This window comes from Corvus moneduloides, chromosome 8 (genome assembly GCF_009650955.1).
Source record: "Corvus moneduloides isolate bCorMon1 chromosome 8, bCorMon1.pri, whole genome shotgun sequence".
NCBI classification, from domain to species: Eukaryota; Metazoa; Chordata; class Aves; order Passeriformes; family Corvidae; genus Corvus; species Corvus moneduloides.
The window spans coordinates 12,954,008-12,969,798 of record NC_045483.1 but is presented as its reverse complement, the minus strand read 5'-3'; the positions used below and the strand labels follow the sequence as shown (position 1 = coordinate 12,969,798).

At 55.9% G+C, this 15,791-nt stretch overlaps 1 protein-coding gene across 1 annotated transcript in view; it reads left to right on the top strand.

The window, feature by feature from the left end:
- Positions 1-6,645: 6,645 nt before the first annotated feature.
- Positions 6,646-15,791, top strand: part of TRIM8 (tripartite motif containing 8) — a 30,517-nt gene continuing 21,371 nt past the window's right edge. Inside the window, exons 1-2 of the mRNA XM_032116352.1 lie at positions 6,646-7,889; positions 8,177-8,832. Coding sequence (XP_031972243.1) covers positions 8,263-8,832 — 570 coding nt within the window. The 5' untranslated portion in view covers positions 6,646-7,889; positions 8,177-8,262. The remainder of the gene's footprint in view (positions 7,890-8,176; positions 8,833-15,791) is intronic.

Below are 15,791 nucleotides of genomic sequence, written 5' to 3'. Positions count from 1 at the left end.
CTGGATTCACTCCAGGAGCCTCCCACTCTCCTGTCACCCGTGGAGGGGATGTGGGTGCCCCCACCACAGGTTTGTCAGGGCCCTGAGGTTTTGTTCATGGAGAGCCCTGAGTTTGTTCTGGCCAGGCTCTGGGTGACCTCCAGCAGCAGCCAACCATCCCTTCAGAGACTGGCAGCAGGGAGGGATGGACAGAGAGGTATTTGCTGCCAGCAGTGCAGTGGGCAGCACAAGGTGGTGGGCAGCAAGGGAAGCCTGGTAGCTCCACACGGAGAAGAGGGCCGTCAGAGGCAGGAAGAGCTCAGACATTTCTCCCAGGCTTTCCTGGCAGAGCCCAGCAAAGGCCCTGCTGCCCACAGGTCCCCACTGGACCCCAGCGGAGGATCTGTGGGGGGATAGTGGGCACCAAGCGCTGAGCTGAGCAGAGTGGATCATGGACAGGGAGACTTCAGAGGGGTTAAAACCACCTGCCTAGAGCCTCTGGAGCCCTGGGGTGCCCAGGAGAAGGAGAGAGCACAGTGAGAGCTGGGAACCCACTCCCTGTATTCCCCATACAGGAGTCTATTCAAGCCCCAGGCTGCCAACACACCAGGATGAGACAGAAATGCCTCCAACATGAAAGCAGCTTCATCCTTCTGTCAACAGGACCCTCCTTTTTTGTTTGCCATCACACTCCTACCCCCAGACAGGTCATGTTTTCCTTCCTGGTATCTTAACAAGACCTAAACCCGTAATTGGTCCGATTACACAACCAGGAGTGACAGTTTATTAGCAATGCTTCCTGGCCTAATTTATACCAGTACCCTCCTGCTTTTCCCTTCACTGTGGGCAAACAGACCTTTAGGCTTTCTGAGAGGAAGTTGAGCCCCAGCAGAAGTGAGTGCATGGGCCGCAGCTCTGGAGCAATCCCCTGCCCTCACCTGCCTCAGTTTCCCCCAGCTGCACCAGACTGGAACTCCATGGCACCACTCGGCTTTGGGGCTTTGAGTTTGGGAGCTGCACAGGGCATGGCAGCCTTGGATGCTCTGCCCTTCAAAGGAAAGCCCAAGAGCTGCGCGGCAGGGGGCTTTTTAGCATGTGTGTGGCACTGGGTCATTTGGCTGCAGCCAAACTGAATTGCAGAGAACATGCAGAAAATGAACATGAGGGCTGAGAAATTGATGTGAAGATTGCAAAGGTTACACCTTGTTCTGGGCAGGGACCACAGGGGCCTTCTGGGGGAGAGTGGCTGAATCGAACTTCAGATGGGAATGGAGGTGGTGGGATTGTATCCTGCTCCCATCCTGTCTCCCATGATTGGATTTGGGGCTGGCATCTTCATGTCTCAAGCTTGTTGCTGGGCCAGCAGCACTGAGGAGCTCCATCTTTCCCTCAGGAAAATGCCTGAGGGAAATGTGGTATGGGATGCTGTGCCAGAGATCGATGCACCAGGGGAAGGGCTCGTGCAGAGGGAGGAATGGGCCACTGGTGGCCACAGGCTCAAGGCAAAGGGCTGCTGCTTTCTGCCCTGGCCCTGGGGACAGCAAGGGGTGTATGTGATGGTGACACAGCAAAGCAAGAGCCCAGGGGCAGGAGGGCTTACAGGGCCACCTGGGAGGCTGTAAATCCTGGCCTCACCACTACAACACAGATCAGGTGGGAAATGCCTCAAAAAGTGCCTTTTCTACCTGTGGCACAGCCTGGGCTTTGGGCAATGCCAGCCTGGATGGACTGTGGGAGCAGCCAGAGGGATTCATTGCCAGCATCACCTTCCCTTGCCCCGACCTGTGGTGGGAGACCCGCCTCACTGGGGTCTGTTGGCGTTTGCTACCATCCTTTCCAGACCCCTTTTAAGATGAATGAGTTACTTTTAACCCCATACAGTACGTTTTTCAGAGTGCAGTGGTGAGGCTGCCCCAGAGCTCTGCTGAGGAAAAAGAAATGTCAGGCAAATTCCAGGGATGGTGGCTACCCCGGATGCTCTCACCAGCCATCCCCTGTTAAAGGCTGCCCACTGGCAGCCCGGCTCTGGCAGCACCTCTCCACTGGCAGCAGAAGATAAAATGAGACCAAGCTGCATTTTTTCCCCCTTGTCCACCCAGCAAACTTTTACAGCTTTTCTGCCAGGTCCTGTCCCCTGGGTCTCCGGGGAAGGAGCCGCCCCAGGAGGGGGAAGAGCGGAGGAGCCTGTCTGGCCGCCAGTCTCCATCATGCTCAGAAAAAAAAGAATAAAAGAAAATTGTGCTGGATTTTTTGTTTGGTTGTTTTGGGGGTTTTTGAATATATATGGAGGTTTTGTGGCTTTGACGCAGTTTCCTGAAAATCCTGCCTCATCCTGCCAGGGACTGAGCAAATGCACATCCCAGCCCTCGGCGGTGGGGGAGAGAAGGAGGAGAAGCCAGGGAGGGAGAGAAGAAAGCCTTTGCCAAACTGGCCTGACCAGAATGTGACACAAGAGCAGGAAATGAGTCACGCCGGCAGGGCAGCTGCTCCCAGGCATTTGCATAGAAAGAAACCCCACCAAGCAGGGAACTACACCAGCCCTCGTCCGGCTCCCCATGCTCCAGCCCCGCAGCTGCTGGACCCGCTGCCACGCTCACCAGCACCCACCAGCACCCCGAGCTCAGCCAAGGTGATGAGCCCTGGAGCGTCATCCCTGCTCCACGGCTGGCTGGCTGTGCACCCCTGGATTTGGCTGTGCAAACTCAGGTTGGGCTGTTCCACCCCGGATTTGCTCAAACCAAAGCAGAGCTCCCATCCATCACCCTGCCATGCAGTCCCCCGTGGCCAGCCCTCAATATCCACTTTGGCCCATGCTTTAGGGTCGGGGAGGAGGGGAGAAAGCCCAGCATTTCTGCCCCAAGAGGAGCCCCAGTTGCGCACCCATTGCACAAGGGTAAGGCTCTCCCACGGGGCAACAATGGCATCACCATCCCTGCACCCAGCACACCATTCCAGACCTGTTCCCAGCTTCCAGTGTCAGACGTGGGTGTCACTGGATCCCAATGCCTGGGGGCTGGGAACCTGCTTTGTGTGGTGTGGGGACCAGGCTGCACACCCTGCTTCTGGTTCCGTTTAATTCATGTCAGAGGACAGGAGGTTTCTCCTGCAGATGCACCACATATACACATGTGCATCTTCTCCCAACAGATGCTGGGCTGGGAGGATGCCCCAGCAGGCAGGTGACAGTGTGTGAGGGACAGGTGTGACTCCATGGGATGGCTGGGCACAAATGGTGCATGTTGGTGGTGTGCCCTGGGCTGGGTCAGCAGGTGACCATGGGGACCTCTGTGTTGTGCCTTTTGCATGGGGCTGTTTTCCTCCTCCTCCACTCCAAACAGGAACAGGGGATGGCCATAAGCAGACAGATTTAGTGTTGGAAACCAGGCTGTTGCCACCCTGCATGTAAGCCCAGCTTTAAAACTTAAACTTCAGTGAAAGCCTTCAGCGTGTTAGTCACATGAAGGAGGGTGGAGGGAGCTTTCTCCATCACACTAAGCCACCTCACCAGACTGACATGGAAGGGGACAGAAGGGGAGTGATGGTTTTTCTCTGACTGGTTAATTGAGAAACACAGCACTTTGTATCACTTCCAGAGGGCTCAAGGCTTCTGAGGAAGGTGCAGGGCTGGGTGCCAGAGCCTTCAGGAGTGTTCCCAAGAGAGGGTGGTGGCAGACAGGGATGGTGTCACTTTAACAGCCAACTGCTCTGTAAATCTCTGCAAACACCCTGCCTCTACCATCAGTTCAGAAGGGTCTGAAGCCCTAAACAACAAAATGAGTTTGGTACCTCGGCTCTGCAGAGCAGCCAAGTTCATCTCTGCTCCCAGGGACATCATCTCTACCAGGCAATGCCACCTCAATGTGAGATTGAGTGCCTGAGCATCCTGGCTCTGCAGGGTGTACCTGCAGTCCAGTCAGTGCTCATCGAGGGCTCAGCAGAGATGCTGATACTTCACTGAGGAGGCTGGGGAGAGGCAGTGGTCTTTCCAGAGCAGGACTAAGGGCTGCTGAAAGGAGACTGCTGGCAAAGGGGAATGATGGCCGGGCAGTGGCTGGGAAGACTGAGGCTTGTGGGAGGTTGAGGGATGTACACCAGGACTCAGCTACAAACCACCTCTGTGGCCCCTTGGCATCGGCTGGGACACCCACACCAAGATCCTGATGGAGGGGAGACTAAAGCATGGGCAGACTTTCTGCAGTTTCTCCTGCTGGTGTTCATCGGCCACCCAGCACTGTCAGGAAGGGGTCTGGGAGCTGTGTAGGCAGAGGGGGCCCTGTCTACAGCCTTCCTCCAGGCAGCTCCTGCTGGTTGTGGAAGGGCTGCAATGCCCAGCCTGGCTTTGGGGCTTCCCTTGCCAAGGGAGTTTCCCTGGCATGGGCAGGGAGATGGCATCATCCAGATGTGGGTATGATGACAGCAGGGCCAGTGCCAGTCCCAGGACAGAGGGATTCCCAGCCAAGAGTATGGTGCATCCTTGAGCTTGGCTCAGCCCCATCCCATCCACTTTCCACTTTTAAGTACTGCTAAATACCAACCAGCTTCCCCAGCACAGTGGGAGTACAGGGTGCCTGAGAAGCTCCTGCAGAAGAGCCCTGAGCTGGCTGGGGTGGGGATGGTGGCTGTCACTGGAGGCTGTCTGGTACTGTGTGTGTTTATAAAGAAGTGAGAGTCATGAATAGTTTTGCGCTGACTTTTCGAGGAGAGGTTTGCCTCCACACGGCCTCCGCCAGTCGACTGCGGTTCTGACACATCTCACACTGCCCTGCCCAGCTCCCACCAGTCCTGGCTGCCGGATGGCTTGTAAAACCCTGGAGGAGAGGTACAGCCCATGGGCTTTGAGGCCTGGCACAGAAATTACATGGCAAACCGCTCCCTTTTCAGGAATTGGCACTTGAGCCCCAGGAGCTCTGGAGTGGGTGTGCAGGAATGGAGGGGGGCGGCTGAGGGGTGATATGGGGTGAGCCCCAGTCCTGGAGCAGAAGCCATCACTGTCTCCTTATCAGAGTGTCTCTTGGCAGGACCTGCCTAGGCACAGGGGTTCCTGTAAAACACAGTGTGGAAAGACCTGAATAATCCCCATACTGGGAGTGGTGTGGAATGCTCATCCCTCTAGCAAGCTGCCCCGGGTGGTCCAAGGCACTGGGGATATAGGGTGCTATAGTAGACACTACTGGGTGGTGTCTCCAGACGTTTTGGTCGGTAGCTTTGAGGCCGCAGATGGGGAATTCCTGCTAAATCCCTCCCAGAGGCAAATTGCCATCAGAGAGCGTCACCCAAGGGTCAGGTTTGGGCCAGATCCCGAAGCCGGACTGAGCCTTTGCTCTCTTGTCACTCCACCATAAACCTGACTGTGGACCCTGAGCATTTTTTGATGTAAATACTTTGTTTTGAGCCATTGACACGCTCGTCAGTGGGAAATGGATTTACACCAGCAACATGCTATATTATTATGAGACCTGGCACATATGGCAGGGATTAGATACACAGTGTCCCACAAAACAGCTGCGGAAACATTTGGTGGGAGAGCTGCTAACAGAGACACCTCTGTGCCCCGAGCTCTGGCAGAAGGTGCTGGGGCTGCTGGTTTGGGAAAGACCCCAGGGAACAAACGGCTGTTGCTCTGCACAGGGAGGAAACACACCTGAAATGGTCCTGTGCAAAGTAACAGCCCATCTAGAAGCCAGCCAAGAGGGGACAGGAGGCTCTTGAGGGCACTTACCACAGAATATTCTGAGTTGGAAGGGACCCACAAGGATCATTGGGTCCAACTCTTGGCCTGCACAAGACAGCCTGAAGAATTACACATCCTCAATGTGCCTGAGAGTGTTTTCCAAATGCTTCTTGAGCTCAGGCAGGCTTGGTGGTGTGATCACCTCTTTGGGGAGCCCGTTCCAGTGCCCGACCCGAACCTTTTTCTAATATCCAATCTCAACCTCCCCTGCCACAACTTCAGGCCATTTCCTCGAGTCCTGTCACTGGTGGCAAGAGAGAAGAGATCAGTGCCTGCCCCTCCAGTTCCCCTTGCGAGGAAGCTGTATACAACGATGAGGATGGTACCTAGTGCCAGCTGTGACCCAGATGTGCACTGGTTCCAGGGCAATGAATCTTTTTATAGACTGGCACCCTGAGCAGTGCCGGCCGCGTAAGGATGCTGGTGGCCCTACGGCCGATGCAGTGGCCAGACGGGACATCCCAAGCCCGGCCTCCTCGGAGGCAGCGGCGGAGATCGGTGTCGGGCCCCACCGCGGGCCGTGTCCCCTTTACGGCGGCGCGGCCGCGGGGCGGGGCGGGGGCGGTGCCGGTGACGCGCGGGGCGGTCCCGCGGGCGGGGCGGGGCCGCTCCCGCCGCAGCGCAGCGGCAGCTCCGAGGCGGCGGCGGCGGCAGCGCCCGGCGAGACCCACCGGCACCGGCGCCTCCGCTCCGCCCCCCCACCCCGGCCGGCTCCCGAGCGGGGCGGGGCGCGCCCGTCCGCACCCCTTTCCCCGGTTGATCGATCCCGGCGGCCGCCGCCCCCATGGCCGCCCTGCCCGCCCCCCGCCGCCGCCCCGGCCCCCCGCGCCGGGGTTGAGCCCGAGGCGCCGCCCCCCTTTCCCCTCCCCGCTGCGGGGATCCGCGCCCCCACCCGCCTCGGTCCTCGTTCCACCCCCCCCGCCCGGCCGCGGCCGCCTCCCCGGGGGCGGCGGGAGGAAGCCGGGGCGTGGGGCTCCGGCGCCCAGGGCGACCCCAAGATGGCTGGAGGCGGCGGGGGCGGGCGCGGGGGGCTGTGCTGAGCGGCCCCGCCGGGACGGGACGGGACGGCTCGGCTCGGGCTCGCCTGGCCCCGCAGCCCCTCCTCAGAGCCTCGCCAGGCAGGCGGAGGAGGTGGCTCCCGGGAGCGGGGTTGTTCTGGTGACTTTATTTATAATTTCTTTTTTTTTTAAATACCCTTTTCCCTTTTTTTTTTTTTTTAATTTTATTTTTAACGCGCTCCCGGTCTCCGTTCTCAGCCGGGCAGCTCAAGATGGCTGAGAGCTGACTCGGCTCTCCCGGAACCGCTCGCTCCGGCCGGCTCCTCCCGGCTGCCCGCCGCCGCCTCGCCCCTTCCCGGCGGGGCCGCGCCGGGGAACGCAGCGCTCCGCCGCCGGCTCGGGCAGCGTCCCTGCGCCCCAAAGCATTGTTACCGTCGGGGGCTTGCGACCCCCGGGCCGGCCATGAGAGCGGGCTAGGACGGACCCCTCCGGGCACCTTTTTCCCCCCAGCCCTGGTGGGAAGTGGGAGCAGGTTGTTTTGGGGTCCACGGGGCTCAGTTCCCCCCGTGGCAAAGCCCGTCCCCTCTCCCATCTCCCTCCGGGAGCGTTGGAGGAGCTGGGCGGGCTGTGCTGGGCTGGGGTTTGCTCTGAATGACCGAGCTCTCCCATTCAAGACCTCGCAATCTCGAAGCAGGCGAGAGGGCTTTTTTTTTCTTCTCTTGCCCCCCCCCCCCCCCCCCCCCCCCCGGTCTTGTCTTTTTTTTCCCTCTTCCTTTTTTTGCGTGCTGCTCCTCCGATTTAGAAGCAAATCTCGGGGGCCGCAGAGAGAATTCGTTTTTCCGCCATCGTCATCGTCGCTATTATTATTTTTTTTTAATCTTCCTCCTTTTCCCGTTTTGGATCTTAACCCTTTGATCTGTTTCCTTTAAAAGACTCTGATTCCCAACTCCCATCAGGGGGAGAGGGAGGAGAAATACAGGGAAGGAAAAAAAAAAGCCCGAACGAGTCGGTGCCCTCAGCTGTTGGCCAGGTTTGGTGGGGGACAAAAGTCCCTTTAAAATATTGAATGTCAGTTGCAAACCTAAGAAAAGAAAAATCTGATCCGGAGCGCTAAATTTAGGAGCTTTATATGGAACTTGGACTCTGCTGCTGGATTTTGTATGGATTTTTTTCAACCTTCGGTAAGTTTCAGTTCACCTTCTTGGGTAAAAAGGAGCAAATGGCTTTTAGGGGTGGTTAGGACTTTGGGCTGTAAGTCCAACAGGATCGTGTTGGGGTTTTATTAACCGTTTGTGTTGTTTTTTTAACAAAGCGATGGGACATTGCGTTTTCTTGCCGGATATTCCTAGAGTGCTGCTCTGTGGTTTATTTTATCCCCGATTTTAAAATCTGCTGCGGTTTATTATTTATGGCGCGTGCTGCGGGGAGGGGGGAGCCTGTCCGTTCACCCTCAGCCTTCCCCTTCCAGGGAGGACAGACCCTGGCGTCCGCCCCTAGACCGCACTGAGCGACCAAAGCGGCTGGGGGGAAGTGTCGCCAGAGCTGCCGGCAGAGATGGCCGAGAATTGGAAGAACTGCTTCGAAGAGGAGCTCATCTGCCCCATTTGCCTGCACGTCTTTGTGGAGCCGGTCCAGCTGCCCTGCAAGCACAACTTCTGCCGGGGCTGCATCGGGGAGGCGTGGGCCAAGGAGTCGGGCTTGGTGCGGTGCCCGGAGTGCAACCAGGCCTACAACCAGAAGCCCAACCTGGAGAAGAACCTGAAGCTCACCAACATCGTGGAGAAGTTCAACTCCCTCAACCTGGAGAAGCCCTCCTCAGTCCTGCACTGCGTCTTCTGTCGCCGGGGCCCGCCACTGCCTGCCCAGAAGATCTGTTTGAGGTGTGAGGCTCCGTGCTGCCAGTCCCACGTCCAGACCCACCTGCAGCAGCCCTCCACGGCCCGGGGGCATCTCCTGGTGGAGGCAGAGGACGTGCGGGCCTGGAGCTGCCCCCAGCACAACGCCTACCGCCTGTACCACTGCGAGGCCGAGCAGGTGGCCGTCTGCCAGTTCTGCTGCTACTACAGCGGGGCCCACCAGGGACACTCGGTCTGCGACGTGGAGATCCGCCGCAATGAGATCCGGGTGAGTCCCACCATCCTGGACACCCGGGTTTGCCCAGCCCAGGGACCACCCGGCTGCCCTCTCCCCTGCCGTGTCTGTTCCCCTGTGTTTTTGTAGGACCTACACAAAATCCATCCTGGCGCTGCTCCTCCTCCTGCCTGGGGTCCCCCCGTGGCAGACATGTTGGGTGGCCTCCCAGCCAAGCAGTGACGGAGCCTCTGGGTGCCAGGGGGGCCCCCCAGGGAAGGGGTCTGCGCTGGGAGGCCTTTGTAGCTGTTGAGCTGTGGGACCTACGGCCCCTTGGGTTTGCGCTCTGCAGGGAAGGGTTGAGGTCTTGGGCCAGGATTGTTTGGAGGGTCTGTTCTCCCGGGTTTGTGCTGGGCTATACAGCTGTTCAGAGGAAGGCAGAAGAGTTGCCTGCATCCGAGGTCAAGTCACCCCAAAACTGGGCTTCCTGGGAGGACAAAGTGGCTGCAGAAGTGGACCCTGTCCATTGTAAGGCCTGTGAATGTCAAACTGCCTGCTCTTCCCACTGCCTCCCACGGGGGCCAGTGGCCACCATCCTCTTCCCCCCGGCAATGGAAGAGCTTCGTGTCAGAGACCCATGACGTCTCACTGGTGGGGATTCAGGCTTGGGGTTTGGCCAAACAGTGTGGTTTTTATTAGGGGACACAGGGCTGCCCCTCTCCCTGGAGCAAGATGGGCTGTAATGCTGGATTCGAGGGAAAGCGGGTCTGTATTTTGCTCTTGGCGAGGCCATCTGGCAGGAGCTTTCACCCCTGGCTCCCCACCCTCCAGTTCCTGGCGGGCATTTACCAGCCCTGCGGGCAGCCCTGCCATGACCCTTCTACCACCTTCCCCCTTTTCAGGGCTGCCCCTCCGCTCCCCCTCCGACCCTTCGAAAGAGGCTCGGCGCTTGTCTGCCGAATAAATATTTAACAATGAATTGAATGGTGATTACTGTAAAATGGGGATGATTTCCTGTGTATTTTAATGTTGCCAAAATGAGTCACCATTTAGCAATAAAAAAAAAAAAAAAGAAGTCATAAATAAAAATTGCAGTATAATTACTTTCCAATTGGATGGCCAGGCCTGGGAGTGGGGCGGGGGGGTGGGGGGAGCAGGCAGCTCTGTGTAGAGAGAAGCCAGCCTGAGCTCACAGGAAGGTTATTTTCCTCTCCAGGTTTTTTGGGGGAAAACCAGGGACCTCCATGGAGGTGCCAGCAGCTCCGCCACACACGCTGGAAGGGGAAAGACCCAGTCAGTCTTTTGGAGAAGCGCTTTTCTGCTTCTATTTATAGGGAGTCATTTTGGTTTCCCTCTGCCAGGGTGGGGAGCCACCTCGGGAGGGCTGTGCAGGGCTGGGATGGGGCTCACATGTGCATCTCCCAGGAGCCTTAGCCAGGGACCAAAACTATTTTTCCAGGTCCTTTTCCAGGACACTTTGATCTCATTTATTCCCGCTCTTGCTGCGTGTTTTTTTGTTGTTGCTGCTGTTGTTATGGCTGGATGTTCGCTGCTTCTTGCAGATGCATGCTGCTAATGACCTGACAGAAAGCTGCCACCGGCTAGGCTGGATTTTGGCCCTGGCTTGAAATTTAGGATATGTGGCCAGACACCAAAAGTGTTAGACGGCTGTATTGTAGAGCCACGGAATTATTTTGTGACCTTGGCCAAATCCCTCGATACCTCCATCACTGCGTTATCTTAATTTCCTTTCTCTATGATGATAAGCTTGTCTCTTCCCGCTGGGCGCGTGGCTCGATTGGGTGCTCGGAGTCTGGGTCAATGAAGGACAGCACCAAGCTGGATCCAAAGGATCCCCCCTATAGTTGAAGCAGTTCTTCCAGGAAGCAGCTGGGGTAGGGATGAGCTCCTGGGAAAAGTGCCCAGCAGGTTGCCAGCCTTTGCTCCATGGCGGTGGCCAGATCTCCGGCTGAAAGCTGCCCCGTGCCAGGCGGCGAGGAAGGTGGCCTCGTCGGCTCCCGAATTAGGGTGCATGAGCTCAGCTGGTGACGGCTTCCCGCCTGCGGGAGCCGGGCCCGGGATTCCTGGCTGCTTGCTCACCCTGCAGCAGCGGTGAGCCACACTTGGAGCATCCCGGGAAGGATGGGCTGGGACTAGGGGGGCAGATGAGTAACGCTGGGCTTGGGAGGTCCGGGGGAGGCCCCATTGTGAGAGGTTTGTTCCGTGTGTGGCTTGGGTTCGGAAAGCCGTTAATTGAGAAATGAGTCAAAGTTGGGAGGATTGGAGCCCTGACCTTGGTGTGGGGGACTCGCGAATGGGGGGGTTGCAACATCGACCCGCTGTGGGGTGGGTGGCCCCCATGGCCCGGAGGAGGGACCGGAGCCTGCAAACACACTCCCCATAAACTCTGCTTTTTTAGCATTTATTCCTCTGGCTGTTCTGCCAGCCTCCCTCGAAGGGCACCTTACCCTGGTTACAGACTGGTTTGAAGGGGAAAAGGGGCTCAAAACTCCTTGGGGACAGCACCAGCGCTTTGTCAGCTGAGCTGGCAGTTGGGGCAGAAGTGCTCTGGCTGGGTGAAGGAGGCTGGAGGCGGGTGTCTGCCTGAGGAAAGGGGTGTCTGTGCAGGGTTTGCCTGAAGCAGAGCACGCACCTGGTGGGTTTGGGGGAAGGACCCCGCTCAGTGTTGGGTGCTGCACAAACCCGCAGAGCCCTGGCTCGGAATTAGTTGAACTCCACGGTGCAACCGTAATACAAACAGTAAATAAAATATGTGGTTAATCTTTCTTTCGTGGGCGTATAAAGCGCTTACCTCCCCTTCCCCCCGTGAGATGTTTTCTCCTTTGTTTCCTGTTTTTGTAGCGCTTAAAGAGGAGAGGGGGGAAAGAAAACCCAACAAGGCACCCTCTTTTCTTTTTTTTTCTTTTTTTTTTTTTGCTTCTTGTCATTTTGTTTGTGGCAAGGTCTCAAAATGAAACATTTTTTCTTCCATCTTTGCCTTTGCTGCCCCAGCCACATGCCTTCTGCCTGCATTGGGGAACCTGCTTCTAAGGCTGAAAAAGAAAGTTGCTCCAGTGCAAAGTTGATGTGTTGCTTTTTATTTTTTCTCCATCCAAAAAGGGGAAAATTACATTGCTGGGATTGGAGTATGGGTCAGAAGTCAGCAGTCAGAGAAAGAGACTCACTTGCAGGGTATTATTACCATGTTTGCCCTGTCTTTGTGCGGGACATGGTTGATTGAGGCCAGGTACATCTGAGCTTGCTCAGGGGTTTCCCAGCTGCTTGTCCTCAGCTGGAGGTGCCACCAGTGGAAAGGGTCTTGGGTAGAGAGGCTCTCCTCCTGCTTCTGGTTTTTTTGGGGGGAAGGAGATAGATTTCCCCCTGACCTAGCTTCCTAGAAATCCCTTCATATTCTGAAGATCTCTGGTGGCTTTACATTAAGAGGGAGAAAATGCGTTGTGGTGCTGAGACCTGCAGGAAAACATTGGGAACCCTCGTGCAGGTATGTAGGAACAGCATCCAGCACTGTCCATGGAGCAGGGCATGTTCAGCAAATCCGGGGTGACAGGGACTGGGCTGCTGAGTCCATCTTCAACTCCCTGGGTTTGGGCTTTCTTTCTTGGCAGCATCCCACATAAGGCCAACTTACATGCTTTATAATGAGAAAGAGGAAAGGTGAGCACTTGGTAGGAGCACTGGAAGAGAAGGATCTCAAGTCTATACCAGAAACTGGTTCTTTGCCAGCTTTGGCCACCACCAAGTCCCATGTTGCATCCCCATGCTTCCATCTGTGCCAGAGATGTTTTGCTGGGACCAAGGGAGCCCCACTGGTGGGGAAGCTTGGGATCAGCTTCATTGCCAGGCTTCTGGCGTGAGCTGCTCTAGGTTATTTTACTCTGAAACAGGTTTGGTAACTTGTGATGGACTGGATTTTTACAGGCTTACTTATTTTCCAGATGACTTGTTTATGAGGAGCACGGCACGCAGCTCACTGCAGGCATTGTGAGTGCAAGTGCCCAACTGCTTGAGTGCTAATTTAGCTCTCGTGGCTGTAGGTGGTGTGGCTGGTGCCTGGCAGGCATTTGCTGTGGCACTCTTTGAGCATATCTGGTCCCCAGACAACTTTTGCAGCAGGTCCTATGAAGCAGGAGTTGTGCAGCTTCTCCCTGCGACCCCCATCTGAACTTCCACCAGCACCCCAGAGCTGAACTGCCAGCCCAGCCCACGGGTTAGGTCAGCCTAATCCAGGTCTCTCCCTCCTTGGGTTTGCTTATGCCCTAGTTCCTGCCCAGGGGCCTCAGGAATATGGCACTATGCTCCTAAATGTGACTGATCATTGTGCCCTGGGATGCTGTCAATTGGTGAAGCTGCCATGATGAGCACTGACTTCTTGGGCCTTGGGCAGTGGCAGAAATCCCAGCACCCACCTAGCCTGGCTTCCTAGCTCTGTGCCACTCACCACATCAATCTGTCAGGCTTTGCTGTGCTGTATTGTCAGGGGCAGCAGATTTCAGTTCAACCTGCAGCAGCCCAAGCTGCCCTAGAGAGGTCTGGGGGGGCTGAGCCACCCTGCTGTAAACCCCTCTGGGTTTGCTGGCCAAGCAGCAGTGGGTATCTTGGCAGTCCCAGATCTTTGGCTGAACTGGAGCAGTCTCCTGCCTCCACAGGGTTTGGATTAAGGGCTTTTCCCCGCTGCTTTCCTGCGAAGCTTGAGCATTTTCCTTGCCCTTAGCACGTCAGGTTGCCAGTGGTTGTTTGATCCAGACCTGCAGCTGCAAGTCTTCTGTGTGGAGTCAATCCGAGAAGTGACAGCAGAGATGGAGAATGCTGGGAGGCAGCCTGGTGGGTTGGGTGGGAGGAAGGAGGCTTGTGTGGAGGGGACAGCCATGGTAAAGGAGTAGGACAGGGGCTGTAGTGGAGAATGCTCTTTTCCCACAGGGGACAATGCGGTGTGGATGGGAGCTGTCGGAGAGTGAGGTGGAAAGAGGAGAGGTAAGGAAAGGTTCATCTGAGGACCTTGAGCTGCTTTGCAAGGAATAGCAACAAAATGTAGCCCAGGCTTACCCCTCTGCAGTTGGCTGTACTTTGCAGGTGGGCATCTCTAGGCACAGCCTTGCACACCAGACTGCCCTGGCCTAGAGCTTTCCACCTTGAAGCCCTTCTTCAGCAGTGACTTTGAATGAGCCCCTGAGACAGAGGTGTTGTGGTCTGGTCTCTGAACTAGGAGGTCCAAGCCCAGCTTTGGCTGGTGATGAGGGCATAATGAATTTAGCCCAGACCCTTGTTTAATCTAAATCTATCGTGTGATGCTTATGTGAGCATCATGTGTCTGCTGGTATGGAGGTGTGCAGCGTGCTGCTCTCCTCAAGCCCATGAGCATGATGGAGAGGGGGAAGTAGAAGAGACATGAACTGCAGTGGGACACCCTGGACTTCTCTCCACCCCTCAGCCTCATGCCTCACACGTGGGAGTCTGGGTGAGCCCTTCAAGGAATGCACAAGTCCCAGGACTGTCCTTGCATTCTTCTCCCCTCCCCTTGCTCCAACAAAGCACCGTTCTCAGGGTCTCCCACGTGCCCATCTGGGCCTGGTCCTGCCAGAGGGGCATCCACAGACTCTCTGCTGCTTTGGTCTTTGCCTCTGGAGCCAAGGAGTTGCCTCTGTCCTCATCTGAGCAGGGGGAGCAGAAGAGGGGCTTGCGAAGGGGGTGGGAGGAGAAGGCAGATTTCCATGTTTCACAAAGGGCACAAGCGATCAGATTCGTGCAACTGCCCAAGAATAAAGAGGCTCTTACAGTGCTGGCTGCCCTGACCTCTCTCCTCTCTGCTCCAGAGGACAGTGTGTGACCACACAGGGATTTCTTAGCTGTACTTGGGAGGCAGGCAGCGGGTTTTCTATCCCCAGATCTGTCTGCAGCTTGCCTTGCAGCATATTGGCCTATTTTTTTGCTCGTTACCTATCTGTTTACTGAAAATCTTGGTACATGGTGATAATTTCTTCTTTTCTTCTCTTTAATTTCATGTAATTGTTTTGGGCTTTTTTTTTTTCAATCTGACACTGAAATGGGGCTGAGAGCAGCAGTGCTTCCAGAGCAGGGACAAAAGTAACCAGGAAACACAGGGCAAGAGAGGAGGGATCGACACCGAAACAATGAAATAGCCAAGCAAGGAAAGACTGAATGCTCAATAGCACAAGCCTTTGCAGAAATGCCTGGCTAGTGCAGCATTTTATAATCAGCTTCTGTGCAGGGCTGGCCTGCAACAGTAGTGTGATGGGGGAGGAATGCTTTGAATTAGCTGGATGCCAGAATTAATTCTGTCAGAATTCAAATGTACATGTATGTACGGATTTATAAATAAACACTTGGAGCTGGATTCTGCTTTGCCGCGCAGGCTCCGGGGCAGAATCTGGTCTGGCCTGGCTTTTTCGCTCTTAAAAAAAATAAAGTGCTATGGATCTGGGCTAGGTTCTGGTGACTTTGTCAACTTCCTACATTTATCAACAGCCTGTAGGCTGAGGAGATGCTGGTTGGGTTGAAGTAAGGAGGATGGCACAGAGGACTCAAAGCTGCTGAGCTTGCTTGCAGTGGTAGCCAATTTCCTGCAATGAACCTCCGTTTGCTGGAAGAGAAGGTGAGGCAAATGCTGGGGGACCAGTGGGGAGATGTGAAATGTGCAGGACTGGGAATGTCCTGCCCTTCCCTTTCCTCCATGGAAGGACAGAGGCAGCCACCCCTCCTTTCCCTGGGAGAGCTACATCCAGCATGCTTGGGAATGGGAGGAAGAGATGTCTGGTCCCAAATATGGAGGGAGGGATGGTTATTTACAGGCATGAGACTCTGGATGCACGCAAAAGTTTTTACATATGTCCCCCAGATGAACTCGGGGAAGAGGTTCCCAGTCCTGGATCCTTTCTGATAAGGACAGCTTCAGCCTGTTCTCACCAGGGCATCGTGGTTGTCCCTCTTCTGTCTTGTGATTCTCTTGTGATGGTAACATGAGCAGAAGTTCCCAG